Here is a 20,420-nt window from a genome sequence, read left to right as displayed (position 1 = left end):
CCATAACCTCATGACAAGGGGTCAAGGGGAGTATATTGTGTTAATTAAATATTACGTTTATTATTATTATTAATACTATTATTATTCATAATATTATTATTACTATTATTAATGACATTCAGTTGTATTCACATCATTAAATGCTTCAATGAGGATGTTTGTAAGTCCCACAATATAAACGATGAATATAATTTCTCTTGTTTTCATGACATGACAGTCCCTCATTATGCTGAATTATGTCTGTCACAGGGGCACAGCGAGAATGCCCTGCTCTCAACATTAAGAATGAGTCTCATAGGGATCAAATACTGCTGACAGCCACAATAAAACAGAGAGAGAGAGAGAGAGAGAGAGAGAGAGAGAGAGAGAGAGAGAGAGAGAGAGAGAGAGAGAGAGAGAGAGAGAGAGAGAGAGAAATGTAGAAAGTGATGGAGAGAGAAAAGGAGAAAGGGAAACAGAAAGGGGGAAGGTGTAGAACAATAGAAGGGGGAGAGAGAAACAGTGGACTGTGAGAGAAAGAAACAAATGGAGGGAGAAAGAGAGAGACAAAGATGGTAAAGAAAAGGTGTGGGTAAGGAGTGGGTAAAGAAAGAAAGACGTGAAAAAGAAGATATGCAACAGTGAGGGTGCGAGAGGGAAAAAAAGAAGGGAGAGTTGGGTCTGATGGACAGAATGAGGGAGGGAGGGAGGGACCTCATGGCAAAGCTTTTCCCTGACTGAAATCAAAGCTGCACACAAACCCACTCTGATTAGCATTGTAGAATTAATCTCCTCCCGCTCGACTTCTCTCGCGGGATCCTACAACAAACCTGAATGGTCTCTTGAGCGAGGCCCCGGCAATCTGCCTATCAGCTAATGTGAAGTGGGAATGTGGATGCAGGTCAATCAAAGAGTCAAGTGTGAATTCCCATCCCAGCCTGTGGTGGGTTTAATCATTTTCATCATGCACAGCAAAATCCAGTCCAGTCTGAGTTTACACTCAGTCAAATGACCACTCAGGATTTAGCTGTGTGGGTTTCATGGGTGTCAGTCTCTATCACTCTACCTACTGCTCTGTTATGCTGGACCATGCTTCTCTCGGTCTCTGTGTGCATCTGTCCACCTGTATGTCAGCTTGTCTTTCTCCCTCTCTTTCATCGATACACCTACAGGCAGCCTTATTTATACTTTGAAAATAGCCGATCTGCAAGTTCACAATGCGTCACAATGTGACACGCTATGAGCTTGTAGATCTGCTATTTTTCATACAAACATATCAAGTACAAGTGAACCATACCGCCTTGGTGCACTGCACATCCTTCCCCAGCAGCCAGTGCAGTTCCAGGTTTCCTTCTCCCTGGTAGCAGGACTGCAGGCGCTCCTTGATGCGGGTGTTGATGTCTTGGATGGTGAAGACGCACAGGGCGGAGTTGTCCGGCGGGTCGCTGAACTGCTTCTGTCCCTTGGAGAACACGGCAAAGAGCACGTCCTCCTGGGCACTGATGTTGAGGGACCTGGCCAGCACCCCGCCGGCCTTGGATAAATGGGCTGCCTGGAGAAGACGGTACTCCTCCCCCCTGTGAACGCACCCCACTGGCAGCGACACGTAGGAGTGGAACTTCTTGTCGCCCTTGCAGAGGCGGATGATGCGAGAGGTGTAGAAAAGGTCGCCGGGGGAGCTGCCGGCGGGCATGCCGTTCTCTGGTGTCTCCGGCTGAACGGTCAAGAAGTAGACAAAGTTTCCACTGGCGAAGCCGTACACGTAGTAGATGTCGAAGCGTGGGACCAGGGCCAGCGTGTCCGAGGGGATCTTGATGAGGGAGGAGACGAAGTCCGTGTGGAGCTCATAGTCCAGCATGGATGAGGATTCCGGGTCACGGGGCAGTTTGCGGCTGGAGATTGTGGGGAAGTAGTCCTGCTTGCCTCCCACGGCCGTGCCGATGAAAAGCGTGGCGTCCTGGCCGTGCGAGGGCACGACCACCCCGAACATGGTCCCCGGCTGGCTGTCACTGGACAGGTAGTGCTCTTTCTTATGCGTGGGTTCCACCAGTATGAACAGGTCGTCCAGTCTCATCAGCTTGCACACTCCCTGGTAGAGGCTGCCACAAGCCAGCAGCCTGTTGTGGGAATAGTCGATGAGGAGGAGTTTATTGACATTGTCGGTGGAGGCCAGCGGTTCCGAGCAGGGCTGGACTATCAGGGGAGGGTAGCAGGCCTTATTGTCGTACTCGGGCCCCGTGTCATGGGACACGAGGAGGGTGAGGTTGGGCGACAGCTTATAGATGCGGTTGACGGCCCCAATGTACACGGCCCCTGTGGACTGGTGGACGGTTAGGTGGTTTAGGGACCACTCCCTCCTTTCAGGCTGGAAGACGCTGAGGACGGGATGGCCGCTGGCCGCATTTTGACCGACGTGGATTATAGTCAATAAGCACAAAGCCAGAGGCAACAGCATGGCCTTTAGGGGGACGCAACCTTTGGTGAGGCCACAGTAAGTCCATCTTTTATCCAAGCCCGATCCCATCCCCATGGGGTATAAGGAAACACTGAGGTCAGGCAACGAATGCCTGGGATTGTGAATGAGTAATATACAAGATTGTGTGAGGAAGGAAAGGTGGGCAGCAGTGTAGTTTTATTCCCTCTCTGGTGACCTCCACATCATTCTGAAAGAGAGAAAAGAAAACAGAAATAGTTTCAATGTCAGACCAACCTGTTCTCTAAATGACAGTGACAAACTGTTTTTGTGTGTAGCAGCTGCATTAAATGATTCAGCTGAAAGCGTTCAATAAGTAAATGCGCTTGTTTTTCCGTATTTAGACATCAGAGAAATAAGAAAGTGTTTATAAGAGCTGTCTTCACATCTTTAGTTGCCTGAGAGTTGTTTGGATGTTCCCCCTGTCTACAGGGGTGCTCATTATATCCATTTCTGCGTGAGAGAGGCCTATTACTCGAACAAAGCGATGACAAACGGTTCCTGTGCCTAACCTCTGTTTAGGCGGCTAATTAAATATGATCCAAATGTATTAATTATGCCTCCATATTTTCGGGGCCTCTCTCTGTTTTCCTTTTCCCCCTCCCTCATGTTCTGCTAAATGGTTGGATCCACGAGGAATTAATCACTCTCCACAGTGGCCGACATTTCCAAATTAATCAGGTTTTTTTTTTCAAGGGATGGCAGGGAGTCATTAGAGACTCAGAATGAGGCAGCATCAACCCCTCACACTTCCACATTTAATTTCATTAGCATATTTTATGTAGATATTTCGAGCCAGGGACAAACAATGTCCCCTGGCGACTGAACGGAAAGGGACAACGGATGGATGGATGGATGGAGGGTTGGATTCGAGAGAGGCCAACGGTGGCTGACGTGTTGTATTATATATATTCTGTTCAGGTCCATGAGTCCCCACGCACTCAACACAGATTTCAATTTAATACAAGTTTCGCATGAAGATGTACTTTGTAATTATACTGTAAATCTACAGATGAGCCTGTGGTCCTTGTTGGTGATAGTCTGGAGACTCTGGACCTATCGCTTCACATCTCTGGAGACTCTGGACCTATCGCTTCACATCCTTTAGTCTGGAGACTCTGGACCTATCGCTTCACATCCTTTTAGTCTGGAGACTCTGGACCTATCGCTTCACATCCTTTAGTCTGGAGACTCTGGACCTATCGCTTCACATCCTTTAGTCTGGAGACTCTGGACCTATCGCTTCACATCCTTTAGTCTGGAGACTCTGGACCTATCGCTTCACATCCTTTAGTCTGGAGACTCTGGACCTATCGCTTCACATCCTTTTCTGAAGAATGTACATTTAATATTAATATAATTGAAGTCAATTGGGGGTCGGATTAGGCTGACATTTGTAGTCATATAAGTACGGAGGACATGGCAAGGTTACAAGGTGTTACCTTGTTGCTGACTTCAGTGTTCTCAAAAGAAACTATGGCCATCAGAATAAGCATATAACATGTATTATACACAAAATATAATTGAATGTCCGTTGTGTTCTTGTGTGGCAACTGAACAATAATGCATCATTCATAATAATCTCATGAGTACCTCTAAATTCATCTTGTATTACAATGCATACAGTTTTAATGTCATTAAAGTGGAAGTATTCATAGAATATGCCTAATATGCTTTGAATGCATGTAATGATGTTTGAGAATGTACTGTAATGAAACGCAGGTAGCTTTTTTCTTAGTTTCACAACTGTAATATGTAGTGTGATTCACATACAGAGCAGATAAAATAGCCCAATTTGACACCAAATCTGCGTTTGGTCTCAGGTAAATGAAATAGAGTGTGTGTAATTAGGCACACACTCAAAATAGTGTTAAAGGGGAATACCACTCATTTTCAACATTTTACTATGTCATTAATATACCTTAGAGCTGTTGTGTGGTTGTGTTGTGTGAAAAAAATCATTAACATGGTGAATCACATATTGATGTCATCATCAAGATGTGATTCACCGGCCTGGGCCGTGGCTCAGCGGTCCAGGCACCTTGGCTGGTAATCCAGTCCGGCAGTGTGCCGCGGGTTCGACTCCCGATCCCGACGGCCTTTACTGCATGTCTTCCCCCCATCTCTCTCCCCATTTCCTGTCAGCCTACTGTCTGTCCCTCCATAAAAAAATAAAGGCGAAAGCCACAAAAACATTAAAGCTGTGATTCACCATGTTAATGATTTCTTTCAGACCTCCAGTTCTAGGAAACACAGAATGGGGGGACTTTTGTTTATTATTTCCACACAACAGCTCTAAGGTATATTAATGACATAGTAAAATATTGAAAATGAGTGGAATGCCCCTTTAAGAGATGAGGTGGCTTCATACAGTTACTTCATCTGGGCCCATTACTGGAGTAATAAAGCTGCCAGGCGGGAGGGGAGAGGACAGTAAATGAAATGGTCTGTATTTCTATATATCCAAAGTGCTATACATACACTGTGCGCTACATTCACCCACACACGAGGAGGCAACCAAACAAGGTTCTGTACCAGCCTCATCAGGAGCAGAACTTATAGGGTTCAGTGTCTTGCTCAAGGACACTTCCAACAACTAGCCTGGAAACCAGACAAATCTGCTAGTGCAAAAAAGTGCCCTACGCAGCGATAGTATTTTGGCCAAACCAGGCTAACTTCCAACACAAACCAGGGACCTTCCGGTTCCCAAACTGACACTCTAGCTCTCGAGCATGCCTGTCTGACTACACCCAGCCATTTAAGTGCTGTACAGCCATATGCCTCACTTTATTGCAAGTTGTATGTTAGTTTGTCTTTTGTACGGTTTTGTTTTTGCTATATTTTTGACTCTGTTGAGTTCATTATCTGATAAACATTTTTGAAATGCCTTATAAACAAAAAAAATCCTAATAAACAGATTTTAAAAAGAGAAAGAAATCAGTATAAAAGTACAAAAAGGGATACTTCTGCACACTTGCATTTGAAAATGCTTTAGAAACGGGTGGGCTGAACCTGAAACCAAGAAAACCACTAATGGACATGTAGGAAAATCATTAATGAATATTGTGTCTTAACTCTGTATTATGCTGATAGTGTGCGTCTACACTAATTAGATGAAAACAAATTACTGTGTTGGTTAATGGCAGTTTACAGATTTACATGTTACATTGCAGTCCAAGTACAGCAAATGTGTAAATGTGCATCATTGGCAAAACCCCTGAAGTGTCAAAAAGTCAGTCCTCTGCAAAATAAGAAGGAAAAAAAGGCTTTCAACCACATTGCATCCCTATTTTGGTCATACCAGTATAGGCAGAAAAGAATGCCATGACATATGTGCGAGTATAAAATAGGGCTTAAGCAGTTAAATCCATATTTAGCACCCTACCAGGCTAATGTATGTGCCAAGCTAGGAGGCAAATGTACACTGAGACAAATGACTGTTTTTATTTATTTATTTTTTACCTTGGCTCAAGCACAAACAGGCTGGATTTCTCCCTGAGACTTCCGAGTATAAGTAAAGGTTAAATGAAGACAGCCGTGTCAGATCTTAACGTGGGGTGGTGGGGGGGGGGGGGGATGCGGTGGGTGCTCACCATTGGCTACATAACTAAGGCAGAGTTGGGTATGAGCCAGCAGAGAGCGGGGCGGATGGACAGACACTGAGACGGCTGGGTAAGGTCCAGCTTCTTTCTCTCTTGCATCTCCTGTCCATCTGTGCCCGCTATGCTCTCAGCAGGGGCACAAGGAGTCACTGGAGTGTCTCAGCCTCCACGGTCAAGTTTGGCAGGCTTTAGTGTACGCCGGCCTCCCTATTAATGACCACCAAGGTCCAAGCTACAGTGCCAGTTCCTTGTGTTAATACATACATATTAGGTGAAATCTGGTGGATTTGCTGGACGGACAGTACACTGCAAAATGGACCCAAATAGACCTATAGTCTTGCACGATTCTTGCTCAAATATGTCTGTAGACAACTACATGTCTGTAGACTGTAGTTGCTGAACATGGAGCCAACTACTGTGGCTTTAAAATGACACCATCAAAGTGGCTTGACTTAAACATCTCTTAAAGTCTCTCTCTCTTGTAGCAAATACATAAGAGTAACTAAAATTAATTGGACATGTTTGTTTGTTTTGTATTCATGGACATATCCTGTTGTTTCTTTGAAGATTTTGTTTTAGTGTTTGTGCTGCCATTTGGGTGTATGGAAAATAAAAATCACACCCGTGTGAACTGAGTGGTGTAAGGTTTTATATAGCATGATCAGCTGTGGTCTATATAAGGTAAGGTATTATATAGCCTGATCAGCTCTGATCTGACGTAATGAAATCACACCCGGATGTGATTTCACAACTGGCTTTTTTTGTGCAGAAAAAATGAGCATGGTTGCTACGGTCATCCAGTTCACCCGGGTGTGATTTAATTACGTCAGAAACTATTTTGAACATAGCAACCATGCTCATTTTTTTCTGCACACAAAAGCCAGTTGTAGGAGTGGTTTACACCACTCAAAAAGCCAGTTGTAGGAGTGGTTTACAGTATTCTCATGTTTTGAGAATACTATGTTGTAAAGAAAAATCAATGTACGTATGTTAAAAAAAAAAAAAAAAACTAGGAAAAAGTGCCCTTCTGGGCACAGGTCTCCACCAGGAGGATAGGAGTGTGTGTGATGTTTGGCAAAATGTTTAGGAGTGATATAAACATGTTTGTTTGTTTTTTGCAACAATTTTCTTCATTGTGTTGAGGAAATGCAGAGTCAGATCACTCATAGCATCTCTGAGGATAGAATTCTGGATGAGCAGGACATGTGCAGCATTTTGTACAAAACGGGCCACTCCTGAAGACTTTGGAAGGCAATCTTAGCCAATCAGTGTAGAATCTGAGAAATCAAAAAGACTCGCCTTGATCACATGACTACAGAGATCATGTATACCGATTTGCATGAGATTTGGATGAAATCTGTGCGACTAATATAAACAATGTGTTTTGCAGAAATCGGCCTCATGGTGGCGCTATAACCGGCAGATGTGGAGGGATGCAGGGAAAATGTTTTTCCATGCCTCTAAGTGCGCATACAAAGTTGTACACAGAACGACGCAGTTATAGGTAAAAACAGGAATTGCCCTGTTATAGCGCCACCATGAGGCTGGTTTGGAAAATAAATTGTGTCATGTCGTCCTCAGCCTAGTGGAAATGTGCGTGTATAATTTCACGGAAATTGCACACTGTGTTTGTGATTTGTGGCATTTTGTTCGAAACGGACCAATCATGTGAGCTTTGGAAGCGAATCTTAGCCAATCAGGAAGGAAGATGGGAAATGGTGCAGATCCGTGTTGATCACATGACCATGGAGATAGTGTATACCGAATTGTATGGATAAAATGTGTACGAGTAATCTACAGAAATGTGTTTTGCCTAAATCGGCCTCATGGTGGCGCTATAACAGGCCGTTGAGGAATATTTGGGGCAGAGGTTCGTCGTTGGCATCCAGGGAGTGTGTGTGCAAAGTTTGGCATGGATCGGGCCAACGGTGCCGGAGATTAGCTGGTAACAGACGGACGGAAGGAAGGAAGGACGGACGGACACACACACGGACGGAGTGCAAAACATACTCTCTCCCCATGCCTTCGGCCTGGACAATTAACAATTTTAGATTCTCAACAACATATCTTCAGGCAGTTTGCCATTATTCACAGTTACAGGAGCAGGGCCACTCTGGAATACAAAACAACTCGCCCCTTTACCAACTCGCCCCAGGCGTACAGCCGGCGGAACAGCGCGGCCTGGTATTCCTAAAGTAAACGGTTAAACCTAACCTTACCTTATTCCTAACCTTAACCTCAGTAAAACTATGCCTAAACCTAACCCTATTCCTAAACTTAACCCCAGTAAAACTATGCCTAACCCTAAACTTATTTCTAACCTTATTCTCAGTAAAACAAAATAAAGAATACAAGAACCGCCGCACCGAGGTCGGCGGAAAAAAGCTGGGGTGAGATGGAATTGGGGCGACCGTACCTGTTACCCCACTCTGCATTATTCAAACTATGGTCCAAGCACACCGCCACCTGGAGGATCAAAGTGTGTTATGCAAGTGTGCGCTTTTGAATCTCGGGCAATGTGAATCATGGCCAGCGGGGACCATGCAACCGTATTTGGAAAAGGTTCAAATGAAACAGACTCAGTCCGTCTCAGTGTGAATCCCCTATACGTTTACCACACCCACTGAGACCACTTTGAGGTGCCTATGAACAGCGTTTCCAAAGAAAATTCCATTCTATTCTTTTTCATGCCTCTGCCGGCAGACAGCCATGTCTGAAGGCCCTTAAAACAAGGCTCCAGACTTCCCAAAACAAACTGGTCAGGCTACTACTGGGCCTCACCCCACGAACCCAAGCCGAATTTGGTATTGCAGCGTGGGCCCAAACACATGAACGCGCTGGTCCGTTGACCATCATTGTGCACGTTCATGATGACACGTGAACGCTGTTTCATACGTCAACGGCAGCGCGTTCATGTGTATGGGCCCAATCCATCCCAGAATGCACTCTGTTCCTACTCGGAAGGAGGAGTGAAATCGCCTCATGCGCTTTAGAGCAACTTAATGCAAGTGGATGGGAGGAGAACTCGGGTGCCGTCTCTATTCATATATACTCTAAGGTCCACACCCACAACACCAGAGGGAGTTCAACAAACCATGTGCAACCCAGATTCGGCACAAACAAGGGACTAAATTAATTTCGCTCCTATGCCACAAAAATGTGGAATGCCCTACCAACTGTCGATAAAGACTAAAATGCTCGACTTTTAGTCGACTAAAACTAGACTAAATAAAAAAAGGATGAGTTCGACTAAATAATATAAAAACTAACAACGGTGATTGAAACTGGACTAAGACTGAGACTAAATTGAAAAATAGCCGACAAAAACAACACTTCTGTCATTAAGACATGTAAATCCCTTGACTCCTTCAAAACCGCTCTCAAAGGGCACCTATGGACGGCTTCAATTCGAAACTGGTCCCCGTAAAATCTGAATCCCCCACCCACCTTTTTTTCCCCTCACTGTATATGTTGTTTCCCCTTTTTTACCTCCTTTATGATGATTTCCTGTTTTTGGCTATTTGTACGTCTCTAAAATGTTATGATGAATTGAAAACGTAGACCCACTTGCAAACAAGTGTAATGCTTTATGGTGTCGTCCACTCACATTAACAGTTTTTGTATTGTGTTGTGCTTGAAATGTACTGTAATTCTGCAAACTGTTTGTTATGAGTTGTCCATGTACATCTAAGTCTGTGTACTTGAACTTGAGATACAGTGTACTGTGTACTTGATATGTGTACTGCCTGCACTGTAGCCTAGTGCTACTTTATAGATAGGCTACGAGAGACATCTCAGCGCCAGTAAGGTCAGCCCTGCTGCATTGTCATTATCATGTCATGTTTCTATGTCTCATATCTAGTCACGTTATTATGGTCCAGCACTATATATGTTCCCTGTTTGTGTAATAAAGTTTGTGAACATTTAGCGTGATACTGTCTCGTGTCGCGTTATTGTTCTCCCGGGCCCGCCGCCACACTGCCGCAGTCGCCGTACCAAAGGAATACTTCAACTGGATTATCACACACCACCCAGCCTGCACACACTACCAGTCTGTCAGAACCAGACGAGGGTCCATTTAGAGATTACAACACTGTTAATAAATACTTCAATCAATCAAATTATGTTTTCAGGTTGTCCGTCCGTCCGCCCAGTTAAAGGTCAGTTTTTTTTTATTTTTTCAGGTTAAAGTCAAAGGTCAGGTTTGTTTTCAGGTTGTCAGTCCATCCGTCTGTCTGTCCGTCCGACGGCCATACGCCCGGTTAAAGGTCACTGCGACCTGACAAAACAAATTCCTAACAGTCTGGACAGATGCGGATGTAAATGGCAAATGGTTGGCAAAGGAATACAACCACAATGCAATATGTCTAGTTTTTCTTTGTTTTGCTTGTTCTGCTTTAAATCCCACAAGAAGCTTTCAGCTGTGCTGGTGTTGGTGTAATTTGGATTTTAATCCGATCAAGCAGTTTCCCTTGTCAGTGGGATGTGAGATGAATACTTCCATCCACATTGGGAAAAACAAACAAACAAACAAACCTAGGGGCACAGAGAAAATAGAAACAATCTAAATATATGCTCATAATCATATATGCCAGCTCATGCCCAGCTGGACTTTACACACAGACAACAATAGTGCTGCACAGAGGTTAACTCACTGTTGAAAGCCTCAAGCTGAGCTCTCTGGAGGAACACAAAGTTCTCGCAGAAGAGCAAACCAGGCCAGACAGGCAAGGCGGGCAGACAAGCAGAAAGTCTCATCGTTCCATCCATTTCTGCTCTGCTGGATTTGGTCACGTCTGAGGCGTGCAGTCATGCTGCTCAGTGTTTACCCTGGATTATGGAGACAGCGCTTCACCTCGCGCAGTGCCCTCCCTGCTGAATACTCGCCACTCAGACACACTCCTGCCCCAGCAGAGGAGCACACACGCGCACACGCACGCACGCAGAGGAGCACGCACGCGCGCACACACGCACACACGCACACAGTTGGCTGGGGGGGTTCTGCACTGCATGGGGACCCGAGCAGCACCAATCACAATGTATACAAAAGAGAGGGAAAAAAAGCCAGTCTCTCACGCTCTACAAACACGACCCTTTGACCTGAATCCAGATCACAGAACACTCGGTTCAGCTTTTTATTGGGGTGACTTGCTGTCACAGCTTCTGCGGTGTCCTATATGGCGTGATCCGTGGGGCAGCAGAGACGGTTGGGTTTATTTTCTTGTTGCTTTGACCCTGTCTGCCAGCACAGATGAAGTAAAATGTTCACAGGGAATACAGCATCTGTGATAGTGTCTCTGCACATCATTTTTTATGTTGCCAGCTTGCCTTTGTATGAAACTTGGTGTTGTATATTTGCTTTAGCCCAGTGAAGAACTGCCAGGAGTGTGCTCACGCTGCTTGTATAGTCAATTTGAAAACCTTGGCTTGATGCAGAATGATGTTACAAACAAAACACTAAATCAAATGCATTGATGTCAGTCGTGCAGCACAATAACGTCTTTTGTAACATAGACAGGTTTACTACGGAGAATGGCACAGTGTTGGGTTGAGTGATTGGAATTGGGAATAGTCAATAGTCTGTCGGGGTGAATCCATGTCAGCTTTTGAAATCCCTCACCGGGTCATTCATTTTTTCAGTGGGGAATCTGGGTATGCTTTTTTAAAATCCCTGATTCTGGTCAGACTGAATTACATGCATTTCAAAAATAGAGAAAATACCGCAATGTGACACGCTGTGAGCTTGTAGATCAGCTGTTTTTGCTATTTATTGTACAAAGTATACAGGTATACCAGTAAGACGCCCTGAGGGAGAGAAGCGAGGTCGCGTGCACACATCCGCCTGGGTGACAGCAGACTGCTTTGGCATTGGGGGTCAGATCAACATATGGAATGAATTCTGTACTGGCCACATATGGAGCGTGTCTTGAGTGTACAGGGTTTGATGAGGTCAGATCAACATATGAATGTCAGAACAGGAAGGACAGGTGGGGCAGGACCACCCGTCTGACCAACATATGTCAGAACAGGTTAGCTCCATATATGGATATCTAAGGGTTTGAGGTCAGATGTAGAGTTGCTGGCCGGCTCCATATGCAGATCTACGTGATGATCCAGTCTTCTCCATGTATGGTTATCCAGGGTTAGATGAGGTCAGTGTTGTGATCTTCATATATGGAGATGGCCATATGGTGGTGTGATGTGTCACAAGACGTGACCATACTGTATGGAGGCATGATGTCACGAGGCGTGGCCATAAATGGAGGTGTGATGTCACAAGGCGTGAGAGTTGTGGCGTGTCACAGGGAAATGCAGGTTTTCATAGTAAATGCGCCCTATGGTCACAATTATATACTAGAACATCTCAGTTCACCCACTGAGTCAATAACAGGAGCCATGTCATTTTCAGATTTCAGATTTGATTGGAAAAATAACTTTTCCTCTGAAGGCCTAGTTTCACAAGGTTGGACAAAAGCAATAACAGTGTAGGCTGCAGGGGTGGAAGAACAGTGTTTGAACTACACCAGTCATAGCAGACCTGCTGTCCTCTTGATCACAGGAGGGATAGATGGAGCAAAAAAAATCCTCACTTTGGCTTTGATGTTCGCACTCGCAGTAGTGAAAACATGATGATAAAATATATCTTTGTCTCTGGTCTGCAGCAAAAAGTTCTGAAACTGAATTCTTAAGTTAGAATGTAACTTTATTGAAGTTCAAGAATTGCTTTGGGGCTATATTTTCTACTGTTGCATTTCATAGTACTATGGCTTTGCTATATCACAGACTCCACCACAGGGCTTCGACGTTCCAATTTACAGTATCTAACCATGGATGAAACTGCATGGCCTGATGGGATACTTTTGTCTGGGGGACGGGAGGAAACCCACACTTAGGAGTCATTGGGGGAGGGCGAGCATTGTACACATTACACATGAATGAGTTGTGAGGGCGCCAGCCGCAACAGAACTTGACTTCCAAATGAATAAATGAAGGCAATTAGTAGATCTGTTTACAATGTTGTGGAGACAGAAGTAGGTCAAATGTGTCAGAGACACGGGAGGGGGGGGGGGGGGGGAGGGGTGGAGTTAGCAACGCCAGAGCCGGAGGCTGACACCGGTACCTTCCCTGTGATGGGTAAGGGGAATTAGGACATGAAAATGCCGTCTTTATCAAGGATGACTTTTAAATGAATGTCATGTTGAATCACAAGGGACCCGTAGGGTTTTTTATTATAAAAGCAATGTTTTATGATCAGTCTGCCATTGCTTCATTTGTGGCAAACAACACAGAGGGGTCAGCCCATGGCTATGGGTCCCGAGTTGTGTCAGGCCCCCCTCACAGGAACAAACATTCAGGCCCAATGAGGCGAATGTTCATATTGCACATACCCACAGGATATCTTCTCTCTGACACCACACAATAAAGTCACTGTTTTGCGACAGTTGTGCAAGATCTTCATCATGTTCCACATTTTAAATGGTATGTGTTTCTGCCCAGCCTTGTTTCTCAGCATGAGGGCCTCTGAAGACAACTTGTGATAATAAATGTTTGAGATGCAAAAATTCTCTATCGAAAATATAATGGGCCTAAAATGAAATTATTTTAGGCTGGATGACAGCTTTGTCTGGCTTGCAGCATTAACACAAGATTTAATGTAAACCACAAGAAAATCCAACCTTCCTCCCCCACACGTTTCGTTTATTGGTCAATTCAGCAATTGCAGACTTTAGCACTCTCAAGGCGGCTGCTAATCATGATGGTAGAGTCACAGAAGGTGTCCAGGGGGAACAGTAAAACCTGCTTTATTCTTCAGATGCGCACGGGTGTTGTGTACCAAAAACAGATCTACAAGCTCCCAATGTGCACTCCACGTGTTGTGAAGCGCATGTCATGGTCTTGTAGATCAGCTATTTTCAGTGCACGACACCCATGCGCAGCTAAGTATAGCTGAAGCTTAAAAGCGGCACTACATCATCCTAGTATTCTCTGCTCCTAACGGCCACAGGATGCTATACGAGACTCAGGCAGATGTGAGGTGAGGGACCAATTCAAACACTTTGCCACACAACACAATCAGCAGGCTTCTCCTGCAACGCTTGGCGTTATCTCAGAGCGCATGCATAATGCATGCAGATACAGTGAAATTGCCATTAAGAAGAATCCAGGAACCAAATGAAGGGCACGGCTGCACACAGACTCACTCAGCCACGCTTGGCCTCCCCTCCCTGGCCCCGTCGGCCTTCGTCTCCTCTTCCATAAATCTCATAGCCGGTCTTCCTGAGCTAATGGCGACCTGAAGCAGGCTCCTCTCAAGTCTTCCTCATATCCCTTGTGTTGCATATACGATGAGCATGGAGGGTAAAGTCAAAGTGACCTCCAGCGCTCTGATGAAAACCCATGCAGCCTGAGCGCAATAGCAGGTCTTCTATAATTCACAGACCATCGTAGGAGAGAGAGAGAGAAGAAGAAGACAGCGGGTGCTGTTGCTTGTGTGTGCTCAAAAGCCGCGGAGCACACACATGAGCTGCAGAACAGCGCCTGCCCCTCTCCTCCCTCCTTTATGTCGCTTAAATGACTACGAGTCGAGAAGAATAAGGGGGTAAAAGAGGAGAGGGCATGGCAAGGCCTGGCGTGTTATCTGTGGACAGCACCTCTGAAGTACATCTGAAGGGAGTACGGGCTGGCGAAACATGGGCTGTGTTGTTTGCACATATCGACCAAGAGAGAGACCCGACACTGACAGAACATCTCTCCGGTTGTGTTTTGGGCTACCGTAAAGAGCATTCTCGCTCACTTATACTCGCTCCAGTGTGCTACTCAGGCCGTGTGATGTTACTGGCTGATACCGTCTTCAGTGGGGGCTCTTCGAAAATCACTCCCGGCATCCAGGAGCTCACACAAGCCTGATCCAGTTACAGCTGGGCTGGGATTCCTTGTCTGCATCAATCATTCAGAACTTCACAGTTTAAAAAAAGCATTACATCTCCAGCCCAGTCCACATGGCGGATAATAGACTCTACACACTGCCAGTGGAGAGCGGGGGTGGTGGGGTATCGCTGTCGCATATAAGTAGTGAAAATAACTGATATACAAGCTTACAATTGCATCATGCACATTCTGAGCTTGTAGAGCTACTATTTCCGGTATTCTTTACAACTTAAGAACCTTTCCACCTATAACGACATGCTATGCCATGCCATGCCCTTAAATGGTTAAGTCTGTCTGTGGGCTTTATAACATTTAACCAATGAAAAGTATAAGAGCTTGTGATTAAATAACTACTTCAGATGCATTGGAACACAGGTTTTTTATTTTTTTCAATTTCTTGAAAAGTAAAGGTTTTGCACATACAAGGTTTCTGCCCGACAGCGACGATACGAAGCTGCGAAGTACGGACGTATAATAAGTCTCACATGATCTCACATGGCCTTTACAGGGGAGCAATGCACTCAAATCCAACAATAAGTGATTCCAAAGAGGCCTGTGTGTTTCTTCAGTGTTCCTTTGCCCTTCTCTTTGCCCATATGGCATGGTGGGGCAGAGGATGCCAAGATTGGAGGTAGCTGGCACAAGTGATTACGATCAAAGAAATTACAATGCAGATGGAACAGCTGCTACCTTCACCGCTGACAAATCATGAGTAGTAGTTGAGCAGAGATGGAGAGAGGCAGGCGGACAGACAGAGGGGAGATGGAGAGAGGCAGGCGGACAGACAGAGGGGAGAACGGAAGAGAGATAGCAATGATTGTCCCGCCTCTATTCTACAACTTGAAATATCTGCTTGCTCCAGCACCCATTTAACGTTTAATCCCCTGTGCAAATTAGGCCCAGTGGAGATTCAACCAAAGCTTGTACAAATATAAGCATCTGCCCAGATTATTACAATCTCTTTCAACAGCCCAGGGCTGGCCTAGCTTGACCCTAAATTCTATGCCTATTTTGAAATGTTTGATATGGGGACAAATGGCTAAAAATGTCCACAATAGTTTGAAATGGTAATAGCCCCAGTGGACGAGAGGCCTAGCCTATACGAAGACATGCAAAAAATAGTGAATTTCCCTCAAATAGAAAAGGCACAAAGCAAACCATCCCATTTTCTCCATCCTCACATGAAAGCGCTCTCCAAAATAGCACATGCAGGGTAAACAATGAGAAATTATAAACAAATACACAGGGGAGGCAAACATGCCTCCTGCTTATAATCTCCTCTTGCCAGGACTTGATTCTCGAATCCATCTAGTCTACTGAGCGTGTCCAGCTCCAGCAGCTGTGCAGCTGCCAAGCTGCTGATTACTGCAGCAGCCTCGTGGCCCAGGTGCTGCGGCCTTATGGGACATGTAGTTGGTTAGGTGATGATGACCATCTTGCAGGCTATGCTGCTGAGGTACCACATTCAACACAGAACTGCTACCGTGCTGGCTTGCTCGGTTATATTTCCTTCTGTGGACCTTTGAACTGTGCATGGCTTTCATATTGATGAAATCCATGTCATCCAATTTTACAATTCATTCACTCATTCATTCATCGGGTTTCCAAAGCAGTTTAATGTAATCGAAATCCATTACCTTGTCTTGATTCAAAAATTGTATATGTGCGTGTGTGTGTGTGTGTGTGTGTGTGTGTGTGTGTGTGTGTGTGTGTGTACAGGCAGTGGTTTCTGTTGCGTTGTGATAAATGGAGATCTATTCCCCGGTGACAGAGAGACCGAGGGAGTGTGATCAGGGAGGGTGAGTGCGAGCGAGGGAGGGAGTTGTTATACACAGTACTGTATATGGATGGAGGTCCCCTGTGACAAGCAAGGGAAGGAGGGAGGCAGAGTGAGAAAGTGGGAGAGTGTGAGGAGGAGAGGAGTGGGAGGGAGGGAGGGAGGGAGGGAGAGAGAGAGCCTATTTCATCAACGCAATAACCCGGCCAATGCTGGGTACCGGAACCTGAACATGCTGATCGACGCGTCATTAGTGCAATAACCCCGACAACCCCAGGCAAGCTGATAACAGTTAAGCTGATAAGCTGCTATCAGCTATAACAGCTAATTTGAATGTACCAAGTTGTTGCATCTACTTTAAATGCACGGAGGTGCTACATCTAACTCCACAAGCCACATTTGACCAATAGAGTTAACTACCATTTCATTGGTCCATGTTATTGTTTCATCTATCTATCTATCTATCTATAAATGCACCAAGTCTCTGTACGTACGCGTGTAATCCACGTAACTCGGCAACCATTCTCCCCACCAACTTCAAATTCGACACACGTGTTCCACACCCCCACAGGGAGTGCAGTTCCCGGTGTCGAGTCGGGCGGACCCACGGTTGTCCAGAACCGCCACAAAAGGCCTCTGCCCGGGCTCTGGACAGGGCCCCTGCCTAGGGTCCATATATGGAGCTGGCCTGTTCTGACATCACAACACTCCATATTTGGACATGCTTAGCCTAACACAGAACTCCATAAGCTGGCCTGTTCTGTCATCACAACACTCCATATTTGGGCATGCCTGACACAGAACTCCATATATAGGAATAAAGGGACACAGAGACAAATACAGAAATCTCCATATGGGCATAAAAGGGCCACAGACAGATGGGTGGAACAGATATTTTAGTATTTCAAATATATGATGATGCATCAGACAATGGTCTCACTTCCTTCCTAGACTACATGTATGTTGTCACACCTCCACGCCATAGACATATAAAGGTATCTTCCGGATCCGGGGTGGATGCTCTCAAGAGGGTTTTTCACTGTCGCGCGCGCACACACACACACACACACACACACACACACATTTAACATCTTTATTTGCATTCACATTTAACAAGAAATTCTTGAACACAAACAATAGTGGATGCGCAAACTTGGAAAACTCTACAACAAGTGCTTCAGGATACAGATCACGGGTACAGAAAGCATCGCTTTCTCCATATATGGCGACTGCCAATTATTGCAGACACTGAACAGAATTTTGCCGATGCCTTAGCTCTCGGCTTGGGCATGCCTGCATGCCCAAGGCCTAATAGGTCAACAATTCTGTCGTGCCAATGTACATTCCCTTATATACATAGCAGCCATTAAGAATATGTGACAGTGTTTCTGTAACTGGAGTGTGGTCATGGTGCAGACAATGAGGAGGAAACGTGTTAGGGTACCACAGAGAGAGATTGAGTCTGGTTGGAAGGAGTCAAAGACCTGTAATCTGGCTTTGACTGTAAAGGTGACTATATCCTCATCAACTGCATAATTCTTGAATATTGCACACACACACACACACACACACACACACACACACACACACACACACACACACACACACACACACACACACACACACACACACACACACACACACACACACACACACACACACACAGTTCTATTTTATATCTATGCTCCACGCAACCTTCCCCTCTCCACAAGGAGGGGTAGTGCACCAAAGCATTATGGTCATTGTACTAATTCAGCAATCCAGTCAAACCCTGGTCAAACACAGACTCTCGCCATAGAGTGCAAATTTCAAATTGTGCTACTGTTATTCACTGCTATTAACATTGAGTGACTGCAGTTTCTTCCAGCAGTGAAATGTCCCTTCAAGTGCTGCCACACACAACAACGCCACCAACTACGGTTGTCCCGATCCGATCATGTGATCGGAAATCGGGGCGATTTTCAAATGATCAGGACCTAAAAAAACGTGATTGGGACATCCCTAGTATCAATATTATATCCATATCATGATATTAGAGTGGATATTGTCTGTGATTTTGGATATTGTACTATTGTGAATGATATGACATAAGTGTTCTATACAAATATAAATATTGGATCGGGAAAAATCTGGCACATACTAAAAATTAAATGATCGGAATTGGGAGCAAACAAAACCGTGATCGGGACATCTGTACCACCAACACAGGTCAGCAGCACACACACTGCGTCGCACAGAACACACACAGCAGCAAATGATTGCTGTGTTTGTATCAACAACAGCGTTGACAATCTGAAGGCGACGTGCCATGTTGCAAGGCAGCAATCACTGCCTGCTGAGCATCGCCAAAGCAGCCATCTGGCCGGTTGAGCTGCACGCTTCCACCTGTATGTACATACATGTACGTAATGCTCCCACACTCACTCCGTCTCTCCATTCTACAGCCCCGTGTACACTTACACTCAATGTCACCCGCAGATCTTTGTTCATACAATGAACTAAAGCCTAATTTATGCTTTGTCGTAGAAAAGCTGTACGCCTTGCGATGAAGTATAAATCAGGCTTGAATGGCTGCAGCTGTGCCTCCATCTCTCCTCCTCTCTACCACCCCTTTCTTTCTATTCTCTCAATCACTCATTCTTCAGGTGGTGATTATGTGGTCGGCAGCCCTGTATCTCATGCTGCCTATACCTCTTATGCCTAATTTATACGCGGCCGTGTGCCGGTGTTGCGCATCGAAAAGAGCCAATCTACAAGCTTTGTGAGCTTGTAGATTGGCTATTTTTGCTGAGGGACACCTTCGGATGACTAAGTATATAAATCAGGCTTTGTCGTCTTTCACTCAATCCCCCCCCATGCTCTACCTGTTTCCAGCTCACTCTCTCTCTCTCTCTTTCTCTCTCTCTCTCTCTGATTTTCTCTCTCTCTCTATAGTGCCTCCCTACAGGCTGGGCTCACACTGTGAGACAAGAAGGTGAGGGACGATCGACAGGGGAGGGCCAGAGGAGGCGATTCATTTGGAGGATCTTTTTCATAGAGTTTCTCACCCTCTCTTTCACACACGCACGCACGCACACACACGCACGCACACACACACGCACACACACACAATACACAAAGAGTCACACACACACACACACACACACACACACAATACACAATACACACACAGGGGGCCCCCCCTCCTCCCCTTCTTCCTCAGGCTGTAGCATCTGAACAGTCGTGTTTAATCAGTGTCTCCGTGGGCAACGGGGTGGGGGAGTCTGTAGCAGTGGTACTGGGGTAGTAGTGAGCTGCTGTGCACCCACACACCGTGTAATTGTCTTACATACACTAATTTGCCCGATTTACTTCCGCAACTAGCGGGCATGGCACCGCTCCTGCCCCACGTCACACTCCCAGCGACATCTGCATCACGCGAAAACGGCAAGTGTCCGCGATGAATTGGTCGTCATTCAAACAACCACTGAGGTGTTTGGTGGATAATATGGTGTGCGTGTGCCCATGTGATGTGTTCATTTCCTTCCTCCAGCTTGAACCCCCCCCCAGCATCCATATTCTGGGGGAACATTGGCCAAAAATAGCTGATTTACAAGCTCACAATGGCTATTTTTAGCAAGGGAGATTTGGTGCAGATGAAAAAGAGGCATCCAAGTACAGT

The 20,420-nt window shown here is 45.5% G+C and overlaps 2 protein-coding genes across 2 annotated transcripts in view; both read right to left on the bottom strand.

Moving 5' to 3' along the window:
- LOC306929876 (RNA polymerase-associated protein LEO1-like) overlaps window positions 1–20,420 on the bottom strand; it is a gene marked incomplete at both ends in the record, with an annotated part of 209,764 nt that overhangs the window by 174,997 nt on the left and 14,347 nt on the right. The window lies entirely within an intron of this gene.
- LOC306929146 (plexin-A2-like) overlaps window positions 1–20,420 on the bottom strand; it is a 104,805-nt gene that overhangs the window by 81,862 nt on the left and 2,523 nt on the right. Inside the window, exon 2 of the mRNA XM_079509566.1 lies at window positions 1,277–2,642. Coding sequence (XP_079365692.1) covers window positions 1,277–2,509 — 1,233 coding nt within the window. The 5' untranslated portion in view covers window positions 2,510–2,642. The remainder of the gene's footprint in view (window positions 1–1,276; window positions 2,643–20,420) is intronic.

This window comes from Electrona antarctica (genome assembly GCF_951216825.1).
Source record: "Electrona antarctica genome assembly, chromosome: 9".
Classification (NCBI taxonomy): Eukaryota; Metazoa; Chordata; class Actinopteri; order Myctophiformes; family Myctophidae; genus Electrona; species Electrona antarctica.
The sequence above is the reverse complement of the archived record's forward strand: the minus strand, read 5'-3'. Positions and strand labels throughout refer to the sequence as shown.